This window comes from Coptis chinensis, chromosome 3 (genome assembly GCF_015680905.1).
Source record: "Coptis chinensis isolate HL-2020 chromosome 3, ASM1568090v1, whole genome shotgun sequence".
Taxonomy (NCBI): domain Eukaryota; kingdom Viridiplantae; phylum Streptophyta; class Magnoliopsida; order Ranunculales; family Ranunculaceae; genus Coptis; species Coptis chinensis.
In genome coordinates this window covers 41,638,014-41,662,439 of record NC_141458.1, presented here as the reverse complement: position 1 = coordinate 41,662,439, position 24,426 = coordinate 41,638,014, and the positions used below count along the sequence as shown (strand labels likewise).

At 35.3% G+C, this 24,426-nt stretch overlaps 1 protein-coding gene across 1 annotated transcript; it reads right to left on the bottom strand.

Annotated features, from left to right (window-relative positions):
- Positions 1–5,237: 5,237 nt before the first annotated feature.
- On the bottom strand, positions 5,238–15,194 carry LOC147509657 (glutamate receptor 2.8-like). Its single transcript, XM_086597877.1, is given in 10 exon segments — positions 5,238–6,036; positions 6,362–6,633; positions 12,310–12,444; positions 12,767–13,095; positions 13,204–13,795; positions 13,798–13,845; positions 13,848–14,168; positions 14,171–14,503; positions 14,585–14,597; positions 15,141–15,194. Coding segments are annotated over 10 exon segments (2,454 nt in total). The 3' UTR covers positions 5,238–5,679.
- Between the last annotated feature and the right edge of the window lie 9,232 nt (positions 15,195–24,426).

Sequence of the window (24,426 nt, the reverse complement as noted above, 5' to 3'; positions counted from 1 at the left end):
TGGTAAAGTAACCTGACTGCATGATAATCTCATGGCAAGTTATCGCATCTGAATTTTATATATGCTTAATGTATGGCTGGACCTATATATATCTTTTGTGCTTCTTCTTATTACAATGAGACCAAGGTGATTAAGTCTACAAGAAAAAAAAATAAAAATAAATTAAGTCTCTCTGCAGATAATGGATAACAGGATGAGTAAACCGTGGAACTTAAGTAAACATATTCTTTCTTGGGTGTGTGTTTGTGTACAAATTATGTAAGATGATGATCTGAGAACAAAATCTTTCTTAGGTGTGTTTGTTTATTTTGGCAAAGCAATATTCAATCCATTCGATTAATTTTAGTTGACTTTTTCTTAGTTAGAAACTAATACTTATATCTAAGAAAAAGAAAATACAGAGACGACCCGAGTAGTATATTTGACATGATAAAGTGTCCAACTGTAGTATATTACTATATTTAAATGATCCAGTATTCACAAGAGAAACACATAATATTCTACACAGTTTCTGAATTAGTTTGTTGTTTCTAAATCAGTTTGCAGTGGTAGTGGGTATGTTTTTTGCATTTGATGAATTTGATTTTTTTTCACTTGAATCCAAGCCGCAAAGATATTGCAAACCATATCCGAGACACAAAAATACATAAAAGCGAACCCTTTATTTCTAGCTTGGCAATTGAAGAAAATATAGGCACCATAATCTATAGTAGAATATGCTTATGAAAGAGGCAAGTTATGCTTAATCATGTATTATTAGTCTTCTTTTGTTCTTTCAAATTATTAAGAAATTTAACATTTGTTAGTAGATAATAGTGATCTCTATGATGCAGGTCATTCAAGGGATCCGCTATGGATTTGGCTATGGAAATTGTGGTCCTTTCAGAAAGAGCAAATGGTCATTTGAGTGTGCTTTGAATTTCAAGATGTTTAGATTGTTACCTTTTCTGCTAAGTGTATCAAGTAGTGCAAACATTCCAGCCAAGAGATCGAGAAAATCTAATATGCAAGCAAAGGCAACTCCAAGTACTAATTATCTAGGTACACCTTTGTTTTTATATCTCAAATTTCTGTTACCATGTACCTTTCACACTGATCTTATTTTCTTTTTCTCATGGTTCTTCTATAACTTGAAATTATCAAAAGATTATGTAATAGCTAACACCAGATGAGTAGTCATTAGCCTATAACATGGATATGATATTTAGAAGGACTTCATCCGTAGAGGGGTCATAGTCTCGCGGTGAGGATGTTTATATTAGATAGTACCAAAGGGGATTTTTTAGGGGTTATTTCAGCGTCTTATGTTATTGGGTCTCCTAATTAATTATACGATCATACTTAGAGAAGAAGTCACATTTGAAGGTTTTTGACAATTCTTCTAGGAAATAAAACTGCTTCTATTTGGTTTATTGGAAAGATTGTTGATAGTGATCCTGATGACTAAACCTTTGTGTACTACGCTAATTATGGTGGTCATGGAGTGCTTGGTTAGTATTAAAATAAAATCTTTGATAAAACAGGTGGAAAAGAATAGGTGAATGGTCTTGACCACGTAAAATGAATTGACTTGGATCCAGTTTTCCTACTCCTTTACGACTGCTGATTTCCTATTTTAGTCACATTGAGCCGTTCCATTTTCAAACTTGAAACTACTAATTAAACGATTAAATGGTGTAAAACCAATTTTAATTGTTTTACTAATAGAATAAAAATAAAATGGTGTAAATATGATTTCTCTATGGGTTTGGATTTAATTTGTAGAAGGGGTTATTTCTTAGTATGCAGTTGGGAATTTGTTGTAACGAAATACCAAGAAAGCTTGGAAATATTTCTATTAGAAGATGATGTCACACGAGGTAGAAGAGTAAGGACACAAGTTAATACTGATCATGAAACTATATCAAATAGATTAAAGCGCATCAAAATTTTCGCTTGACAATATGCAACAATGCACCTGCTAAAGTGCTCAAAAAAAGGTACAAAGAGTATGAGACTTTCTTTAGGACCTCTATTTAAGCATAGTCTAAGTATAAAATGCAATTATAGAGTAGCTACATCTTTCCTACCTTTTTTTTATTCTAGCATCCAAGACAATATGATTCCTCTTATTGGTGACCAAGCTTAATTACTTAAATATATATTTGAGTCGACTTCATTATTGTTCATTGTTATATACTAAAAGAAAAAACGCCTCACAACTTCCCAAATGGCGGATAGGGGCATGCATCCAATGAACCCTTTCGAGGATCATTTGAACCAAAAGAACCTTACTTTTGTTTGAGTCTAGATCGAGATGGGTTGAACCTTCAACCTCTCCACCGGAGTTCGTGTACTACTTCAACTTCTTGCCGGTTTTGTTGTCCGCTTATGATTTTTTCTTGCATGGGTTAATCCATCTTAATCAGACAAGTAATTATCTTTTTCTTCATAATTGTGCATGGCATTGCTCCTATTTCTACTTATGTATTACTCATTGCAAGTTATTCCTTTGTCTCTATGAGAAGGTGTTACTACATTTGGACCCATGAGAGGAAGAATTCAATGAGGAGAATATAAAAGTGAATAAGATTGTTTTTGTCTTTGTTTCACTTATTCTAAATATTCGATTTCTTATTCTCTTCAATATTTATTACGTTTTGTACTAACTCTCTTTAACGGTGTTAAAACAGGCAATTACCTACTTCAAGATTAAGTTTCCTCAAGGAATCAGATAATTACCTACTTCAAGATTAAGTTTCCTCAAGGAATCAGATTTACAAATATGACGCCTGACATTGGATGTGTGATTAAGGTCTTCTTATGGGGTTTATGGGAAAGTTATGATCGTATACAATGTTGTGTACCCTATCTACTGTCTTTTTCTTATGTTGTATTGAGGGCATACTTTGGCGGTTGCTCTTACAATGTGACCCTTTTGGTACCGTCCTCACTTTTGACACAGGAAAGACTGTTTATGTGTTCTCTTTCTCATATTTTTTGTATTTCATTTGGTTGTATTGATGTCTTTCTATGTTTAAGTCTATTTAGATTATGGCGTCATTTTGGCATCTCGAATTACCATTAGACACATTTGTGCAGCTATGATGCCGGATTCAATGAATGCGAATTGTCTTTGCAGCCTTCTAAAAAATAGTGGAGATATTCTTTCCAGATTTCCCACTTATACTGATTTTTGTTTTTGGTGCTTATAGTTAGTATACGACGAAGGAACGTCGAGTTTATCTGTGGTTGAATGGAAAATATAATTTGATGCTCACTAAATATGTATTTTGCAGTTGTTTATTTTGATTTAACGTATGTATGTACTAATTAATGTAGCAACTCCGGTCACAAATTTGTGCATTTTTACACAAATAATGCGTTTTTCAACGAAAAAGGTCTTGACAACTAAAATAATTGAAAGGCCCAAACCAATTTGAAAACCCAATACACCTTAATAATATAATTGATTTTCTTTTAAAATGTTTGGGTACTTCATTCAGCTGATCATCAACTATATACATAGCAAGCCAAAAGAATTACGTTAATTAGATATGTGTGTTACGTACTAATGGTACTAATAAGAATTACATTAAGTAGATGGTCTTAAAATACTAAACCATGAAGAGTTCTTGAGTTCTTTGGCAAATGGGACAATGGAACAATCTTGATGGATTAAGGTACTGCACAGTACACATGTCAGTGTTAATGTTCTTGAATATACAACCCGCAACAAACTAGTTAAAATGTATTTAAACTGTCGCCCATGTCTCAAAGAAAATTAATGGAAAATAAAAATTACCTCAAAAAAAAAAAATTAATGGAAAATAAATGCATTAAACTAACTTCAAAAAATAATTAACGGGAAATCGACAACTGGATGCAAAAGCATTGAACTTTACTCAATGAATAATTAATGGGAAATGAGAAACTCGATGCAACTACATTGAACTAATTTCAAAGAATAATTAACGAAAAATTAGAAACTCGCAATGCAAATGTATCGAACTAACCTCAACGAAATTGAAAACTTCGATCTTGAATGGATCAAACTAACCTCAAAGAATAATTAAAGAAAAATTGAAAACTGGATATAACTACATACACATTGAACGGGAAATTTTGGATGCAACTGCATAGAACAAACCTCAAAGAATAATTAATAGGAAATCAGAAAATAAATGCAAATACTTCAAACGAACTAACCTCAAAAAATAATTAACGGGAAATCGGAAATTAAATGTAACTATATTGAACAAACTTCAAAGAATAATTAACTGAAAATCGAAAATTGGATGTAACTACATTGAACTAACTTCAAAGAACAATTAACGAGAAATTAGAAACTTGATGCAAATCATTGAATTAACATTGAATAATAATTAACGACAAATTCTTGATACAACTGCATAGAACTAACCTAAAAGAATAATTAACGGAAAATTAGAAACTAGATGTAACTATATTGAACTATAATTTCAAAGAATACTTAACGGGAAATCAGAAACTGGATGTAATTACATTGAACTAACATTAAAGAATAATTAACGAGAAATCGGAAAATGAATGCAAATGCATCGAACTAATATAAAATAATAATTAACGGGATTTCGAAATAGGATACAAATGCAACAAACTAATCTCTAAGGATAATTAATGGGAAATCGAAAACTGAATACAATAACATCGAACTAACCTAAAAAAATAATTAACAGGAAATCGAAAACTCAAAGCAAGTGCTTAAGGAATAATTAATTAACGGGAAATCGGCAAGTGGGTTGTTTCTTTTTATGGATTTTCACACTGCAAAAAAATTGAATGAGTGATCACTATAATATAAAAGCACCCGTTCGTAAGACGGGTTTGAAAACTAGTTAAATACATAATGGCAAGCCCTTGGAATTTATGAATTCAGCAAATACACCTAACTAGCAGTTGGTTTTAATTAAGGGTGGAATTCAAGCTAATCAAGCTGAGCTTCACTATGCTCGGCTTCACTAATCAAGTAGCTCTGTTAGTGTACTTACTAACTAGTGATGGTTGGCTTGGTCCACATTGCAAGAGGAACGAGCTTGAGCGAGCCAAACGAGTCAAACCCCGAGCAGACCTAGCTTTACTTGACGTGCGGTTGATTGGAGCTGCCATACTGTTAATTTGAGTTTAGCTGGTTGTATAATTGAGATCAGAATGAGGACAACGAAAATCCATATAAGTTCTTCTTTAGCTTTACTTCTAAAATTTATCACAGAGACAACTTTAAAAGAACGAAACAACTTGTTAAGGTCGAGTACAAGTACACAGATAAGAAACAATAGTCACTTTTAATTCCTGTCCCCTTACAGTATTCTATAAGGGAATCTACAGTAACTGGAATTTACAGTCGAACTTTGCTCTCCTAATTCGTAAGACTCAAGTGTAATGAATTTGAAACTTAAAAGACAACCTAACCAGTAGAGGAGTCAGTAGTTCATACAAGAAAGATTGCAGGGTATATGACCTAAACTAATCAGTTTACTTAAGTTATCTCTATTACACCTGGGGGGTCTCGAATTGGTGTGCTGTGATCGGTACTGGGAGTGCTTCCCTCTGTGGAGAAGTCCGTATCTTCGTGCACACATACAATTGTTGCTGGACTTTGAGGTGTACTTACATTGCACTCTGCAACACAACTTTCTCTTCCATCAGTCGTCCTTGCACTTAGAAATCAATCTTCTTGGATCCTCTAGAAGATATGTCTTTCTCCTTATCAAATTCGACAGCCATGGCAGAAATTTTTTGGGAAACAGAGCATTCAGAAGTTATAATGTTCCTATGCTCATACAGGAAAATTATGAAGAATACGAGAAAAGCAATGGCAGAAGCAACTCCAGCAATCATAAAGAGACCCTTAAAGCTATCGAGGGTGAGGCTTTCGGAGGTAGTAGTCCCTTGCTCTTGACATGAAACCTGCTGCCCAAACCATTCGCGATCGATTGCCTCCATTTTGTCTCCCTCTGTCACATTTAAGATAGCCCTCGAAATATCAGGTACTAGAGGAGAACCCTTAGGAAAAACCTGAGCAAAATGTTTAGGAGCTCAAGTTAGAACAATGGAGTTGTTTTTAACACTTAATAGTGCAAATTGTCGAGATACAACCGACAACCATTACCTCCTAAAGTATAATTGTTGTTGATAAGTTATATTTACCATTACATACTGCTACTGTAATGGGACATGCGACTGATAAGTTATATTACAACCCTTAACGATTGTTGGAATCAATAAGTGGTATGACAGGGTGTTTGTAAATATGCAGAGTGACGTATCTAGTGGTTTCATGTTTCCTACTAATAGGTGACAGAGTTGCTCTCAGGTAACGAAGAGTATTAGGGTGACTTACAAAGCCAAAGCCAGCAGTCCTGTGTGTTGGTCCAACCATCATGTATTTTGTGCAGTATTTTGCAAGGAGGAGCTTCATATAAGGGATCTCATCAATAACTGCGGAAACTCCACCATTTCGACTTCCTTTTGACAAAGCCTGGTGGAACTCTTCTACATTGTCGTAGGGCCTCAACTTGGATGAATCGATGCCCATGCTTTGAGCAAGTCCGTACACAAAGGAACCTGATTGATAACCTACATAATCTCCGTTCTTTTTGAGATCGCTGATGTCTGTGATGTTAGAATAGTTGTATGAACACAGCAACTAAAGTAGAACAGAAGGAACAGTAGCAATGAAGAAACAAGGACATCGATGGCTTGGGAATAACCAAGGCGCGGATTAGGCTGTCTTAGGAAAGATTAAGCCCCTTCCAATGGTGCGAGAAAGGCAACAAGTGGCGTCTTCCTCACAGGATTCAATGGTTAACAATGACTGACTTTGCACTAGAAACGGACTACCCTCTAGAACGAAGAATATAACTCTCTCGCGGCCGATGGAAGAAGAAGAAGAAGAAAAGGACCTGGTTTGAGTTTTTCGTTTTATCCGAGTTGAGTTTACGATCAAGTCTATTCTCTATGGACTCATGGTCCCTATTTATAGAGGTTAGGGATAAAGAGAGACCAACTCCTAATAGAACACTAAAACTTGTCGCTTCAAGAAAAAAGGCAAAACAAGTTTAGGCTATTGGGTGCAACCACTACCCACAATGATAAGCCCAAGCCCAAGCCCCGAACCACTACCCGATGTGGTGGATAACCAATGTGGGACTATCTACTATGCACTAAAGTGGAGAGAACACATATGGTTCATCTCCTCCACTTTGCACACACTCACAAGTATTTCAAATACACTTAGAGATTCCAACAATCCCCACTATTTCAAAATACTAATAGTCCCCCACTATTTTGGAATAGGATATTACAAAAGAAAGGGTTAACGAAAATGCCGAGAGAATCGAAAAAAACAATGCATAAGATCTTGGTGCTTTTCGGGCTTGAACGGTCATAGGGTAACATGTCTTATAATGCGTGAAAGTGGTAGATTAAAAATCTTTGAACCAACATTCCTTGTAGTAAAATAGAGGACATGCACCCACATTGCTCTTTCATTATATGCCCGTTGTTCTGCGATTATTTGGCTTTTTGGCCTCATACGCATTTTTGTGTTCCATGAATGCTCTAGAGTATTTGCCCGTATACTCATAAGAACCGACCCAATTCTACATTCACGTAGGTGGATATCCATCAAGTGTACATTGCAGTTAAAATACACTATCTCATTATAAAATGGACTATGGATTCCAATAAGAGTAAAATAACTCATCCTTACTCATTGCAATTCAAGTTATACAAAGTATACAAAAAATGCTATCTAGTCATAGGGTGGGACGTCTCAAAGAAAGACAATAGCATACCGGGAGGCGGCGAGGTGACTTGTTTTTCCCTTTGAACCTAATTCATGGGATCTCCAATCACATAGGTGGGGTTGCCGTCAGTGTCGCCCTCTATCTAAGGCAAAAGTCCCATCCCCCTCGACGTATAACCACTTGCCTCCAAAGAAGTGGTGCGGTTAGACATGTGGCCAAACTAAGTCCAACCTAACATAATCTCTAGCATTTGCTTGATTAAGTTATATCTTAACTTACATGTATTCTTTTCCCATTGCACATAAGATAACATGTCTTAGCTATTGCAATGAGAGCGGTGCAAAGCATATACACATCGAATTTGTTTAGAGCCAATGGGAAGATTTGCCAAGAGGTTGCTAACCCACTCAAGCATCATCACATGCCTTTACAAAGGCGATTAGCTTGGATGATATCCAAGACACTCAATTTCCACCAAAGGTAAAAAACACATAAACATTCTTTGGATCCAGGTTTATAACATATTACCCTTCTAACAATGATGGAAATCTACTAAATATCATCCATAATCAATGGCTCTGCTATAGTACTTGGATAATCGACAATATACATCAAAGTTCCTTATAAGGACACAATGGGTTATCATTTCGGTATGCCATTAATGTAGGCAATGTCATGTCTCACATACATTATCCATCAAGTACAATTGGCTACCAATGATATTGACATATTTAGTATGAGAAAACACAAGTAGATTATTTTTTCATAAGATGGATATTTGCCACAAAATGTGTTAACACATGCTTACTATCATAATACCCATACTTTTCAATGAAAAATATTTCTACTAAGTGCTATAACAATATAATGAGACCAACATGAGTTTTAATTCCTATATTCACGGTCATTCAATTCAGTAGTGCCCAAAATTCCCTTTATACCATCCGGCCGGTGCGGTTTAAGGTATATGGCCTTCAACCATATTCAAACGTCAATATCTTGACAATTTGAATATAGCGATTCTGAGAAATGAGTTTAACAACATAATAAACTATCATTTTCAATGACGGTTTATGACGTGTTTCAAATAGGAATTTCTCTGTCTCATACACATTCTCAATGCTAGCACTCATGATATTAAATCATCTAAACAAAGAGAGATTAACACATATGTCTTGCTTTGCTCTAAAGAAAGTACACATTTTTTTTTTATCAACAACGGTACTTTGACATCCATATGACACTAATATGTTGTTGAATTGCTCATGCCATTTATAGGAGCTTGAATCAACTCATACAAAGATTTAACTAAATTGTATACCTTTAGCTCATCACCTGGTACTACTTGGTATTGTAGTTCCGCACAACTACTCAACTAGAGTCTTTAGAATTCTGTAGAAGAAATTCTAGTTATATGAGCAAGGTTTCAAAATAGTATAAATTTTGTCTCTGATTGAAACCCCTTATTATTATTATTAACATTGTATTTTGCAATACAACTATCACGTTTTAGTTTTCTCTTGAAGATCCAATTCAACCTATAGATCCCCCAATAAATCAAGAGTCCGGTTTAGAGGAGTTGTATCCTTCAAAAAGACACTTCATAGGCGGACAACTTCCTTATAGGTTAATGAATCTTCCTTAAGAAACATATAAACATCATCACCGTTAATGGTGGAAATACTTATTGATAGTCTTCCAAATTTCTTGTTGTGAGAAATAATGGGATTATCTTATGTAGTTCATTATGAACATTCAACCACTCTATGCCAATTTCTAAAGCACAACCTCAAATAAAATTAGCATATAAGACATTCAATAATAGTGTGGTATCTACAAAATTGTTATCACTCATGACAACTGAAAACAAACATCACTATTATGAGTTTCACCAATGAACATCTACTAGATAATTCTAGGTCTCAAAAGACTTCTTTTAGATTCATTCACAATAGCCTTGGCAAGACACCCCCACATTTTTGAAGCATTTTTGGATAGGCCCAAGACCTTTCCATACTTTGTAGTTCAATGTCTTTCCAATTATCTTGTGAGATAAACTATGGTAAAACAAGTGTGTTATGCATATGGGTCACCACCCCCACAGTTCAATAGTTACTCAACCTAATCAAACTTACATGCAAAACACATTATACCTCTATAAACACTAAAAGAAACAACAACATAAAATGCACTCTTATGACAAGAATATACTTTACTCAAGTCTATGATTCGGATCATATTAAACATAGTCATATTATGTTCTTGTTATCTATATGAAAGGAAATCCACAAAAGATTCTAATGAATCTTAAAGAATAGAAGAATTAGATGAAAAGGGTTTTACCCAAGGTAATATCATTATCATCCTTCTTTTCATCATTCAACATTCCAACGGTCATAGGAGACAATTCACGACTTGTACATCACCTTGGCTATTTATCCATAGTCATAGGAGGAGGATAATGCCTAATAAGACAATCTACAAGGCGTTACATCTCCTTGTCTAAAAAAAATAGTCATGGAGGATATTGTCTAAGAAGACAAACCATTACCTTACATCTCCTTGACTAAATTAGGTTTAAGAGGATATTGATTGTTTCCCATATTGTTTCCTCTCGTGAACAACGATGCTCATTACTTAATAATATATGACATGGTTAAACTTCATGTCAATGTTAAATAATGCATTCATGCCAAACATGGTAAATATCATATCATAGGTTCAGAAAAAGTAAACTTTAACTGTACCCCTCACAACAAAAAGTATACGATATTTAAGCAAATCTAGCCACTGAATATGCAAAACAACTGAGGACTACACCTCCTCTTTTTACATGAGCTCAAGTAAGATAGAATACCCTATCAACAAGACCTCAAGTACTACCACAACATCTAATGGCTCAACCCATTAATGTCTTCAACTAGAAAAATTTACCAATAAACTATTATCAAGTTTAAAGTAAATCTACGATGATTAATATCCAAAACTAGCATGCTACACAACTTTAACATATGCTATATTGGATATAAGCTACAAGTTACTTCATCTAACATGTATTTTCACAACAGTACAATTATAACCATCGTCTAACAACACGTTCACTCAATAAAGGTAAGCAATTATGTATTGAATACATTATAATTACTATCCAAGATTTGAGTGTGGTTGATATTAACTATCTTAAGGTCTCTCTTAGACCATCTACATACATCTACATATGTACAAAGAAAATTAATATCAAACTACTTCTAGTCAAACCAATTAATTCCTCGATTGATAAACACATTATAATTTGTTGACTAGGTTATTAAAAAGTTTAAGCTTAGGGATTTCCCTCTTAAGAAAAACTAGCATGCAACTCAAGGCAAGAATATCACCATATAATCAAACCAAAAGAATTGCAAAGAGTGAAAGAATACGATACCTAACCGATTGAAAAATCGGATTACCATATTTTCCTCCTAGAAAAAACAGTTCAAAAGAACTGTAATTCTGAACCAGCTTATGAAGAATTGGGTATCAAGCCTTATACCACTAGAAAGCTCTTTGAATCAGCTATCCAACACAAGAAGCGGATTGCAAAACCGAGCTCTGAGCTGAAAGTTATAGCAGTTTCCGTAACAAGTGACGCAGCTGTCAAAAAGACGAACTTTGACGTTTTTCTTGATAGAAATCTCATATTTGACTCCCTTAAACGTAGGAGAAAAGTCTACAACCATATAGGGTTTGATAAACCACAAAAGATCAATAAATATTCAATCTTTAATTGGTTTCCCTACCAAAAACGAAATTATTAGAAAATTTCTAAAGTCATAACCCAATAACACAAACAATAACTCAAAAAAAAGACTTATCTTTTGATTGTCGATTAAAAGCACTCTCCTTTGTTCTACTACAAAACTCTTTCCTTAAGATTGTTAGAATAGTTGTATGAACACACAACTAAAGTAGAAACGAAAGAGCGATAGCAATGATGAAACAAGGACATCGATGAATGGGAATACCCAAGGCGGATTAAGTGTCCTTAAGGAAAGATTTAAGCCCCTTCCAATGGTGCGAGAAAAGGCAACGATGGCGTCTTCCTCCACGAGGATTCAATGGTTAGCAATGACGACTTTGCACTGAAACGGACTACTACCCTCTAGAACAAAGAATATAACTCTCTCTACGGCGGGCCGAAGGAAGAAGAGAAAAGAAAATTTGGTTTGAGTTTTCGTTTTTCCGAGTTGAGTTTCGATCAAGTCTATTCTCTCTATGGACTCACAGATCCTATTTATAGAGGTTAGGATAAAGAGAGACCAACTCCTAATAGAACACTAAAACTTTGCCTTTCGAAAAAAGGCAAAACAAGTTTAGGCTATTGGTCTAACCACTACCCACAACAAGAAGCCCAAGCCCAAGCCGAAACCCTACCCGATGTGGTGGATAACCAATGTGGGACTATCTACTATCTTTCTAAAGTGGAGAGAACACATATGGTTCATCTCCTCCACTTTGCACACACTCACAAGTATTTCGAAATACACTTAGAGATTCCAACATGTGATGGTTGGTTGGAGCTGCTGTACTGTTAGCATCGAAGTTAAGCTAGCCGTATAACTCGATGTCAGAATGAGGACAACGAAAACCCATATAATCATCACAAACCTTGCGAAGTTGCTTATTATCCTTTCCTCTGCAAAGTGACAAATGGGATTATGCTCATTACTCTCGTGAATAAACTACAGAAGTAAAAAAAGCATTAAAGGTGAATTGAAGTGGTATTACTCCACACTTGAGACTGCAATGCAGGTGGTTCTCATTCTATTTGAATATTGAATCCTGATTTCCCACTATAGTTTTTTTCCATCGGGATGGCGTTATCACAATTTTCTACAACTAAATCGTTCCAAAAGGGGTAAAGTGTGATTTGACATCTTACTTTGTACCATTTTATCATCTAATACCCTTAGCGCAGTTATGTAGTTGTGTAGAAAATGAGGAAGGAAGGAAATTACTATGTGCAAACACAAGCGTCGAGAAGGAGAAATAAAAGATCATGCCCACTTGTTGCGAAAATTTGCCTCTGAAGGCCTTGTTAATACCATGCTCTAGAACCCAGATCACGAAGACAGTGTAGATGAAAAATGCCCCAGTTGTTAACCAGAGGTCCGTGGTTAGAGGCTTCAAAAAAATCCACGCATTCTTCCTATTATCGTACTTGACTGGCACTACCATTGATACCCCAGAGTCCGTAAAAGGTAATGTAAAATCCACATAGTTGGATCTGTTGGCAAGAATTGTTACATCTCCCACAACCGCGTCATAATTCTGCGAATATGTTAAAGTTTAGTGAGAATAAATAAATGTTTCCGGCTAATTAAAGGCAAAATTTCAGGTGCAAGGCCTGTCTTAGATATGTTAACTGTCCTGAAAATAGACTTGGTCTACAAATTCATTGTAATCTCCTGCGCTCTCTCCGTCTGCCTTTTCAAAAGGTACAAACTCATAGGGTAGGGCATATTTCATTTAGTCAACCACAGCCTTGAATACATCTATGCAAAATCCAGTGACCAATGTGGCATTAGTCCATTGATCCTTTTCAACCTTAACAAAATCACTAAAACCATCTTTTTTCGGAACTCCGACCTTCAACTTCCTCTCGCTTGTTGGCATCTCCCAACCCTTTGGAATCACAGTTGTCTCACCAGGCCAGATTATGGCTCGAAGATTGGTCTCGGATGATGTATTTGTTGTCAAGTCCGAGTTCCCTGAAAGTCCATGTGTTGAACTCCAGAATCCAATTTCTCTTTCTCCTTTCCCAATTAAATTCATTATTTTGAAAGTCGATGACTGCAATTGTCCATCTTTGAGCCAGAATTCTCCACTCAACCCTTGAAACTTGGTATGCAAGATTGAATCCCGAAGCTTAGGACCGTTTTCAGAGATCCCAAGATTTTCCAGGTCCGTGGTGTTTGTTCCGTTGTCTAGTCTCTTGAATAGAGGACTGACGGTGTTTAGTTTCTCAACAGCCATTGCTAGTGCCCAAAACTGTCGTACGCGTATAGTCCAAGAACACTCAACTCAACTTCATCAACTGGAGAAATTTTCTTTTCCATCTTCTTCTAAAGTTGTCAAGCTTTTCAGATCCTGGCACATAACCTTTTATTCCTAGTACTCCCTGCATCGAGCCAATAATAGAGGTGTCCATAGAACTCAAGAGATCTGTAAGTCCATCAGTGATGATCCACACATACCCATTACTCATCATTCCGACTTCATTTGCTATGGAAAAAAAGCGTGAGCCAAGAGATGTCCTCATGTGCACCACAAACACCCTGGTCTGCATGGTCATCAGCTTGTACAGTTCACCGCGAATCTGTTCATCAGTTGGTGAAAAACACAAAACACTCCGGTAGGGATGGCATCAATTAGATACGGTATCATGTCCTTTCCATAGTCAGTGTCTTCATATATTGGGACCACTTCCCTCCACCCAAAGTATTCAATAATTGCAGCAATAGCTTTCACTTGTGTGGAATCATTATCATTTAGAGTTGTTCTGATGAAATATGAGGTTTTGGTGAAGGAGATGGAAGGACTGGTTGCTGAGAAAGAAATGATGGGCACTTCAGTTTTGTTACCGATATCAACCACAAACACGACCTCGGAGGATGTTTGAGGTCCCAGGATGGCTTGCACTTGAACATTCTTTATCAGATCTACAGCTGTAGGTACAATGACAAAAGAAACCACTTAATTAGTTTTTGTGATTTACTGTATTTGTATTGGTAGTAAGTAACCTGCCATAAGAAAAGAGGTTTCTACCAATCTACCTGTTAAACCAGACTAGCAACACATCAAGTAAAGCCATCAGTTTTGTGAGAATAGAGTAGCATTATGAATCATATAATGATCTTGTAACTTGAAAGAAAAACATATGTAAGAGCATCTCTAGGTGGTAGTATCACTTTCAAATTTGCTTCCAAAACTTGGAATTTCGCGAAAAACAACCAACTCTAGGTGGAAGCAAATCCGGTAGTATTACCTGTCTAGCCGCATTCGTGGAAGCAAATATGTGATTTCGGATGCGGATGAGGCGCGACAGTGGTAATGTCGTGCGCCACTACTGATGTAGTCCTAAATTTTTTTTTGACTTTGACCAACACGCCGCGCCATTACTAATGTCGCACACCATTTTTACTATAGGGTAACATTATCACTATCGCGTGCTCCAACGGAAAAAAAAAAAAAACGGGCAAAAAACAGTCGGAATTCTACATCCATATATATACACTCATTTCCTCCTTCATTTTACATACATTCAATCCAAACATTCTAATCAAACAATTCAACCATTTCACATCAATCCTTAACAAACAACACACACACATTGCCAAAAAAGAGATCATGAAGTGTATGAGCTTTTTCCCTTTCAATCTTCATCTTTGTCTTCATCTTCATTTTCATCGTCGTCTTCTTCTTCATCTTCTCCGGCGAAAAACTCGGTAGATAATCTTGATGGGGAATTTGTTAACGCCATTCCCCTTATGAAGCACAATTTGGTTGTACATGCTCCGAAGGCACCACATGGTGGTTCAAAGAAGGGTTGAAAAGTGAAACATATAAATTATGTTTTGACTTTAGAAATCTTAGAAGGCAACTATTTGGTCGATCGTCCTGTTTTTTCGAAAGAGGATTTCAATCGGTACTTTCGTATGAAAAAATCTTTATTCCTCCCGATCTTCAACGATATTCAGACTCATTTTAAGTATTTTCATCAGCCTAAATTTTACAATACTGGTAAACCTGGGATAGATCCTTTGATCAAAGTGGTTGCAGCTTTGCGTATTCTTGGTTATGGTACGGTAGTTGATCAAATTGACAATCAATTATATATTTTTGAGCAATTTGGAAACCAGGCATTGAGGCATTTCTGTGATACAATTATCAAATTGTACGGTTCAATCTACTTGTGAAGGCCAAACATTGCAGATATAGAACACTTGCTTGCACATTTCTGCCAAACGTGGATGACCGAGTATATTGGGAAACATTGATTGCATGCATTGGGAATGACATAATTGTTCAACTGGATGACAATGTGCTTACAATGGTCGTTATGAAAAACCATTTGTTATTCTCAAAGCTGTTGCAACCGAAGACATGTGGATATGATATTCTTTTTTTCGGATGCTATGGTCACACAATGACATCAACGTGTTGGACAACTCGCGGGTATTTGAGCACGTGATCAATGATACTTTCCCACCTATTTATTTTGATGTGAATCATCATAGCTACAATATAGGTTATTATTTAGCTGATGATATCTATCATGACTATTGACTATGCGACATTTATACAAAACTGTTTGGCAGATAACTCCCCGCTTCAAACAACAACGAGCAATGGTGATTTTAACGACTAATAAACAAAGGAATTTGATGTTGGGGAGATGAAACCGAACCAAATAATGGGCCACGCATTACCCAAGATCTATTATCTAGGGATCAAGTTTCAACGTAGTTTCTTATGAAAAATAATGTGGTATTTATATAGGTAGAGTAGAGAGTCCTTGTAGCTCAAGTAATCTTGTTGCTTGAGTAATTGTGATAGAATATAACTGTCAACTGATAATTATCTCTTTGATAAGAAATGAATCTTAACATAAATCAATGTACATTAGTGGCAAGCCATGTGGTTAAGGTTCAGCCTTAGACACGAGTTAATGGGCCTGTACATTGATCCATGGTATTGTAAATTGGGCTTTAGCCTTGTTGATTAAATGAATAAAATAGAGACCCCTAATAATAGACGTTTGCCACGTAGGGTGGGGGTCGAAACACAAACAGTTTCAAAACCTATGCTCTAAAGACGAAGTGGTTCGCAATGATGCAGGAAGAAGGAAAGATATTGAAAGACTACACCATAGTAGGATATTTGCAACACTCACTTTTGTTGGTTTGTAACACATTTTTACCGTTGGTAAGTCACGCTATATAAACGTTGGGAATGTCATTTTCTCTTCTCTCTCACTGCCGCTGCCGAGTACTTGACTCAATTAATTTCGATGGATAGCTCAAACCCTCTCCTCTTCTTGAAACCAAATTTTGTCCCTCCTCCATGCTCAATCATTATTTTTCTACTCTAATCACTGGGAGGTCGCTCTCAGTCACGGGAGAATTTAATTATCATGGATTTGTATTAGAATGCGCTCGAAGGAAGTATTTCGAAATCTGTGTCTAAATTGAAGTCACTCAAGTTTCTGTAAGTTTTATTTGGAGAAGGGTTTTGATTTGTTGTGTTATTAGATTTTTATTATGTTCTTGTAAATTGTAAAACTTTGTTATCTTATATTTTTTGATGGCATTGCCGTTTGAAAAATAACAAACTCACAGGATCAATTCCAAGAGAACCCGCAAAGCTTTCAAACCTCAAACTCTTGTAAGAATGAAAAGACATGGTCGAATGAAAATTAAGATTAAATTTGGAGGTAGTGCATCTCTATTTATCGTCTTTAATTAGTTTATTTCTCCAGCCTCCTTTTAAATGCCAACCACTTTATTCTACGAGTAATTGCCTGAGAAGCATGCATGTTCCTGGGTTTTATGGTTGGGGTTGTCCAAAATGAGTTGTTGTAATGTTTCAGGAGAAATGAAGTTGAGGGGATGGATGGGTTGGTTTATCACTCCTATACTGTTATGTTGGGTTAGGAATACAATTCGTTTAGATCCAATGTTAGTCATTCAGTTTATGTAACAATGAATATTTTAGTGTTTTTTGGCGGTTAAACTCTTGTGAAGTTCGATTGTTTTGACAAGGGAAGTAAAATGAATTAGTAAATAGTTCGACATATGATTAAGATGTCGTCGGTAATTTCACATGTATACGAAATGAGAAAATGTGTTGCATTTGTTTGATATATTTTGATAAACTTTCCTTTTGGCATGTACTTGTTGAAAGCTTGTTAGATATGATTATTATTCCGTGTGACCTTTTTTTTTGTGTGTTAACTACTTAATTACCAATTATAATGAGTGAGTTTGTTGTATGTGTTTCCATTCTAATAAGCTTTCCATGTTGTGTGAGTGTTTGAAACCAAAAAAAAAGAGGGTTGATGTATCTGATCTGATGTGTTCGAAGGTGGGGAGGGTCTGTTTCCAATTTTTGTGTCTTAGAAGAGGGGGTGGCATGTGTCTATGTAATATGTGTGTGAGTTGTTAGAAGAGGGTGGGTCTGTTTCAGGTGTATGTGATGAGTGTGTTTGAGAGTGGGGGGATCTGTTCGTCGGTATTGTTGCTCATTTTCTAAGGTTTAATTCTCTTCTTAATTTGCATCGGTAATGTTCTTGTTGGACCCCAAAAATACACTCAGCTTTATCAGATTAGCTATGTTCAAATATTGTTCATTTGTCCTAATCCTATTTATTAACATTAACATCATACATCATATAGTTAACTAGATAAACTATATCCAGTTGTAAATAATTGTGACTGTTTTGTTAAGGCACGTCAGTAGGTACTACGAAAATTTAATTTGATGTTCCTCTTCTTGAAAACAAGTGTTGATGCATCATGTACTTCATTTGCTTGTTGGTTGGTGTTTGAATATTCTAAAATTTTACTTAGGTTACTATTGTTGTCATTAGTGTTAATGGTCTTATTGTATACTTTTCTGAACCTGATTTGGGTATATTGGCTTTACTGGTTATTGGTTATTGCGCTCATCTCCTATTCCTCAAACCAGACAACACTTGGGTTTCCTTCTCTTCTGTCGCCTGCTTAATCCGGAAAGCACTTCTCGTTTGCTGCTGCTTAATTTTCTCTCTTACTGCCGTTGTTCAATCTTCTCTCTCACTGCTAATTTAGGAAGTACCCATTCACCATGCTCTTACTTTTCTAGGGTTTTGGTTCTTCAACTATCACTCATCTCTCACTTTCGATTTTGCTTGCTTCTAAGGTACAATTTTTATCTTGAATTCACAATTTACTTGGTACTACTTCATTTTATTTGAAATTAAGAGTCCTTTTGTCTGATTCAAACTCGAACAAAAGGAAATATATGATTATGTTTATATCTGTATCTTGAATGTAACCGTAACTATAAAGTCATCTTCTTTTGTTGCATCAATTGCTTAAGAATACCCATCTGATTGATTTCAATTTTTTTTTAGGTGTTGAAATATCATGTTTTGGGTTGGAACATAAACATTGAACCATTGGTCGGTTAGTATTGTTAGATAGAGAAACGGGTATGCGTTGATTTTGCCAAAGTAGTCTTATTTTGAATTTAGTGGTCAACTAAAACAGAAGAAGTAAAGGCTAAATCCTATGTGGCTTAAGCCATGTGGTGGCCACAAGCTCAAAGCAGACCATGTCTCTCTAGCTGGGCCGATTCAACACAAAATATCATTTACGGAATCAACTCAAAAGTACTCTTGTATATGGTTGGGTGTTGTATGCCCTTTGTATCTGGCACAGGTTATGGTTTAACATTAACCTGAATTTTGGATGCTTAAATCATTTCGCCATATTTTGTTCAATCACAGGCATGTTATTTCACTGATAAAAAACAAAGTTGATTGGGTTTTTATTCATCTTGTTAAGTTACGTCTAGATGGTTTAAAGGGATCGACGACATGGAGTTTTGTAGTCTTTGCATTTAGGTGTCATTTGTGAGGGCCCCTGGTGCTGAACAAGTAGGTCTTCTTCTGTAACCTATCTACAACGAGATGCCTTACTTGTAAAGCTTACATGCTTTGTTCCATTACAAATATGAATTTCCATTCCTCCCGCTTTCCTTTCCCTTCTAGCATGGCCTGTGAGTGGATTGATTTGAGCAGTATGCTACATAAATTATTACACTTGAGGTAGCCCTTGTACCAATCTAAATAGAGAGTTTTGTCTTGGTGTATCATGTTAGATCATACGAGTATATCATGAACTGTTGTGTGTTGTGTTAGATAGTTTGAATCTGTTGATTTAAGAACAAACATCTTGTTTTATTCTAGTGTCTAAAGCTTCTGTTTGCTTAAATATTTTGTGCTCTTGTTTTCCGGATTGAAGTTTGCGTGCACCTGGGCAATGAAACTGAATTGGACAATAATAGTTTGTTTATAACTAAACACTGGTTTTTAGTTTTGTTAACATTGACAAATTTTCTAACTTCATTGAAAGAATTAATTGCTTCCACAATATTTTATAGAACTGGTTGGGACTCAAAAGGACTTTTAGATTGCATTTTGGAACTCATGGTTAGCAGTTAGCTATGAAGTGTGAACTAACATAGTTTCTTCTATGAGCTTTCAATGTGTTGAGTTGTTGCTAATTGTTGCAGGTTAAAAAATATGAACATAAAGACTCAATTGATAGAGGGTCTTAAAGGGATTTCCAAACGGACTAGTAAGAATATGAAGAAGGTTGCGTGTTACATAAATACTGAATTGGAGGTAGAAGGTTGCTAATTGGCAGTCGTTGAAGGTGGTAATCTCAAGGATCTCTGGTTATTCTTATCATCAGGTATGAGTAGTTGTGCAGAGCAGTCTAGTATGTGCGAAGTTGAGATTGTGACAACTTTTCTACATTTGCTAATAATTATCTCTTTGGCTTGGGCTCTCAGTACTAGCTGGGTTGTGGAGCTTCATTGTATGTACATCCAGTTGAAACCAGCAATAGGAGATAGAATAGGTTAATAACGGGTAACGGCTACAACTGCTACACCTGATGCGGTTGCATTCATATTGAGTGTGCCAAAATGTAAATAAATGGATGAAATAGGAGCATCGTATGTCTGCCTTTTCAAGGACGACTCATGTAAAGGTAGGTGCTTAGTCTAAAAAATTCTTATATTAGATCATCATCAGTTCTTCCTTGCAAGGGAATAAGATAGTTACTTGTGGAGACTACTTTAATTACCCAGTTACTAGTATATGGTATTAGTGAAGTATTTAGTACTCTTTTGTCACACACATCACACGCAAACTGATGCACTCGGACAGTAGTTAGTATCTTACTTTTTCAGCCTTTTATTTGTGTGTGATATCAATTTACTTGTAAAAATTTGACTTGGATACAGAGTGTGGATTTATTTTGGAATGGGTGGAGTTGGTTTGCATTGTACTCCCCATTTAATTATTCACGTTTTGCCAACCTGATTCTTATTCTATTGCATATTGATGGTTAAAAGGAATTGGTATATTTGTATATATATGATGCATTATGTCTCCCTCTTGCTGTTAAAATTTTGGTTAGAAGTTTGTTCCTATTGCTTATTCTAGAATTTGTTGTAGGTGAAAGATGCTAGATGGAACCTGAAGCACGAGGGTGAAGATATAGAAATGGGCTTGGTTGAGCACTTTGCTGATGAATTTAATTGTTAAGTAGGGTTTAGAGTGGATGTGAGGAAATTCTCAAAAGTAATGGCTATATTGAAGAAACAATTAAGGTCAAACGCGATGGCTCCAATATCACAACTGTGACTTCATAGGTGTGTTTAATTCTCTCTTTCATTGTTTTCAGATTTTTTGTTTTTCTGTTAGTTACAAGTATATGGTATTGAGGCATTTTGAAAATTTGAAGAACTTTTGTCTTACACACATATCACACACACACACTCCTGCACACAGACAAACAAATAAAGATAGTGTTGTTAACTATAAGGTAGCTAAGTGTTTATTCTATGCTTGTACATGTTGATAACAAGTATTTTGACGTTAAATTTTCAGGAAATAAATGGAATTATGGAGTTGCACTAAGGACTGTATGGTCGACCTGTTTTTTGTCGTTTGTGCCTAGTGAAGCCGTGACCAATGCCTGGCAGCTGGAAATTAAAAGAAATATTTGCACTTGGTGTTGCACTTCGAAGGTACTTAGAAACGATAACAGTGGGTGGGTTTTTGTACCTGCAAGTCTACGAGTGATTTTCTCTTGTTTAAGACCACTGTACAAAAAAAGAATATTGATTTTCCATTAGAAAATCTTTTAAAGTTGTTAAGTTATATGGTTCAATGAGGAGTATCATACTTTTTCAGCATTTTGTTTGTCTATACTATCATTTAGTTGTAAAATGTGTGTTTTCATGGATCAGTAGCTAAAGTCTAACTTTGATATTTGCTTGTATATATAACCAGGAATGGTATCTTTTGCAAATTCAGGTAGCCCCCAAAAAATGGGGCGGGAAAGAAGTTTTTTTTTTTGTACAATATCACCAAATTTGTAACGGTAAAAGCCTTAGGAAACAAGGAAATCGTTGCAAAAGATTTAAGAAACGTATTAAAACAGCTTGATAAAGTGTTACAAATTTAACTAAGCAGTGCTTAATAACCATTGGTAATGTAGACACTGTAACGGTTATGGACCGTTACAAATATTTGCAACACTTTACCCACGCCAAATTTGCCATACATTTTAAGCGTTGCGAAAAATAATAGCAACGCTTTTTTGACGTTACTAATTGCTTGTTATGGTGTAGTTTTGGGGTTTTGCAATCTAAACTTGGGATTTTGGCAAAAACTTGCAAATTATGACATGTGAAGACAATGAATACGATTATCAGAGCATGTATCATATTGCACAATATGATAATTAGAGCTAAGAATAAAAATTATAAAATGAGGAGGTACATTTCTAATTCAGAAAGGCAACCACAGATCCCACCTACTCGGAAATACTACATTGAGGGGACTCTATGAGTTCAATCAAAGATTATGCATGATAAACTTAAAAGCGACCTTGTCGAGCATCTATAGAGCATTAGGGGTGACCGACGTTGATTGTTGTAATTTAATTTAATTTAATTGTGTAGATGCGTGTTTCTTTTTAATCATCAATAAACAATGTAAATCAATTTCTATTTTATTATATATATAAACAATGAACTTTTATTTTATATAAATATATGTTAGTTTAGGGGTAGGTTCCGTTTACAACACTTTTTATACAACGTTTTATACAATACCCCCCACCGGACCCTTCAAGATGTTTTAAGGGCTAATATTTTGTAGATAAGATGTTCTCACCATGGATATGATCTCCACAAAAAATTGGGTCCTTTGAACATTTCTAAGTTTGCCAAAAAAAGTTACAAAATCGATATTTACGGGACCGTTGATAAAAATTCATAGGTTGAGAACAATATTTCTCATGATTAGGAATTTTCAAATGAGCTGAATTTTTTGGAGATGATCTCCATGGTGTGGAGATCATATCTACAAGGAATCAAGGCTTAATTCATATTTTTAAGGGGTATTGTATAAAACGTTGTATAAAAGTGTTGTAAACGGAACCTACCCGTTAGTTTTTATATATATATATATATATATATATACATATATATATATATATATATATATATATATATATATATATATATATATATATATATATATAATAAACTAACATATATTTATATAAAATAAAAGTTCATTCATATTAAAAAAAACATATTATGTTACATAGTCATAGAACATAAAATGATTAACCACTCTTAAATAACTTTTTCCATTACAGGACCCAACCACTCACATTTTCTATACGCTAAATACTTCAATAGATCAAGACATTTTTCTTAGGTTCGTAAATTTTTTCAGCTCTCTAACACCATTACAACCATTTGGGCATGATATTTGTGAATAGGGACAATACCTATACCTATGATCATCCTCGCCACAACACGTGTATATCAACAAACTGTTTATATATATATATATATATATATATATATATATATATATATATATATATATATATATATATATATATACCATACTAGGGCATATATTATACATGTATTTCAAAAATCTTACTTCTTCACCATCTTTGTTATAACTTCTATATATGAGCATATAACCTTGGCAATGTGATGCTTTAATTTGGGACACCTTGCATTCAGATACTTGCATGATAATGCAAGGTGTTTTCTTGAGGTGCAAATTTGGCACCTTTCTTGATCGAGTGTATCAAAATAACATGATTGTTGAGTTGATTCGCCAACGTTGGTATGTTAGTTTTTTGCAATGATGAAGAAGAAGTTATGGTAAAATGAAATGGTTGTGGAGATAGTTTTGGAGTGTGGGGTGAGAATGAAGGAATGAAGCAATTTGTGAATTTTGTGTATTTTTACTTGATAGCACGCGACATTGGTAATGACGTGTGACAGTACCAATAGTGTGCGACAGTGGTATTGGCGCGCGTGGTAGACCCTACATACAGATTTGCATCAGATATTTGCGACCACCTAGAGTTGGTCAAAATTTGAAGATACTTTCTTCAAATTTCGCCCTCAAACCTACAGGTGATACTACCATCATCTAGAGATGCTCTAAGTACTTTGGGTTTGGGAACAATGTGGTCCTTCGAAGTGTCAATGAGTGAGTCTCTTTGATCTCATATGTTCTAAACTTGTTTGTCTTTTTCTTTCCTGGTGATCTAGAAAAAGTCAAGAAGTAGAGGCAAGCAGAAAAACTCATCTTGTAGCTAGGCCTAGAAAAGATGAATCTTTGCATCTATAACGTGCATGATAGTGACCTTCATTCACTTGTTGCAACATAAGATCAAAGAAAAGTCCCATATATATATAGCTCCGAAGTCAGATTGCTTTGATTCTGGAAAGCTGGGGTAGAAGGTTTTTCCATTGCAATTATTTCATTTTATCAGGGTTATACTGTTTGGATGTTAGA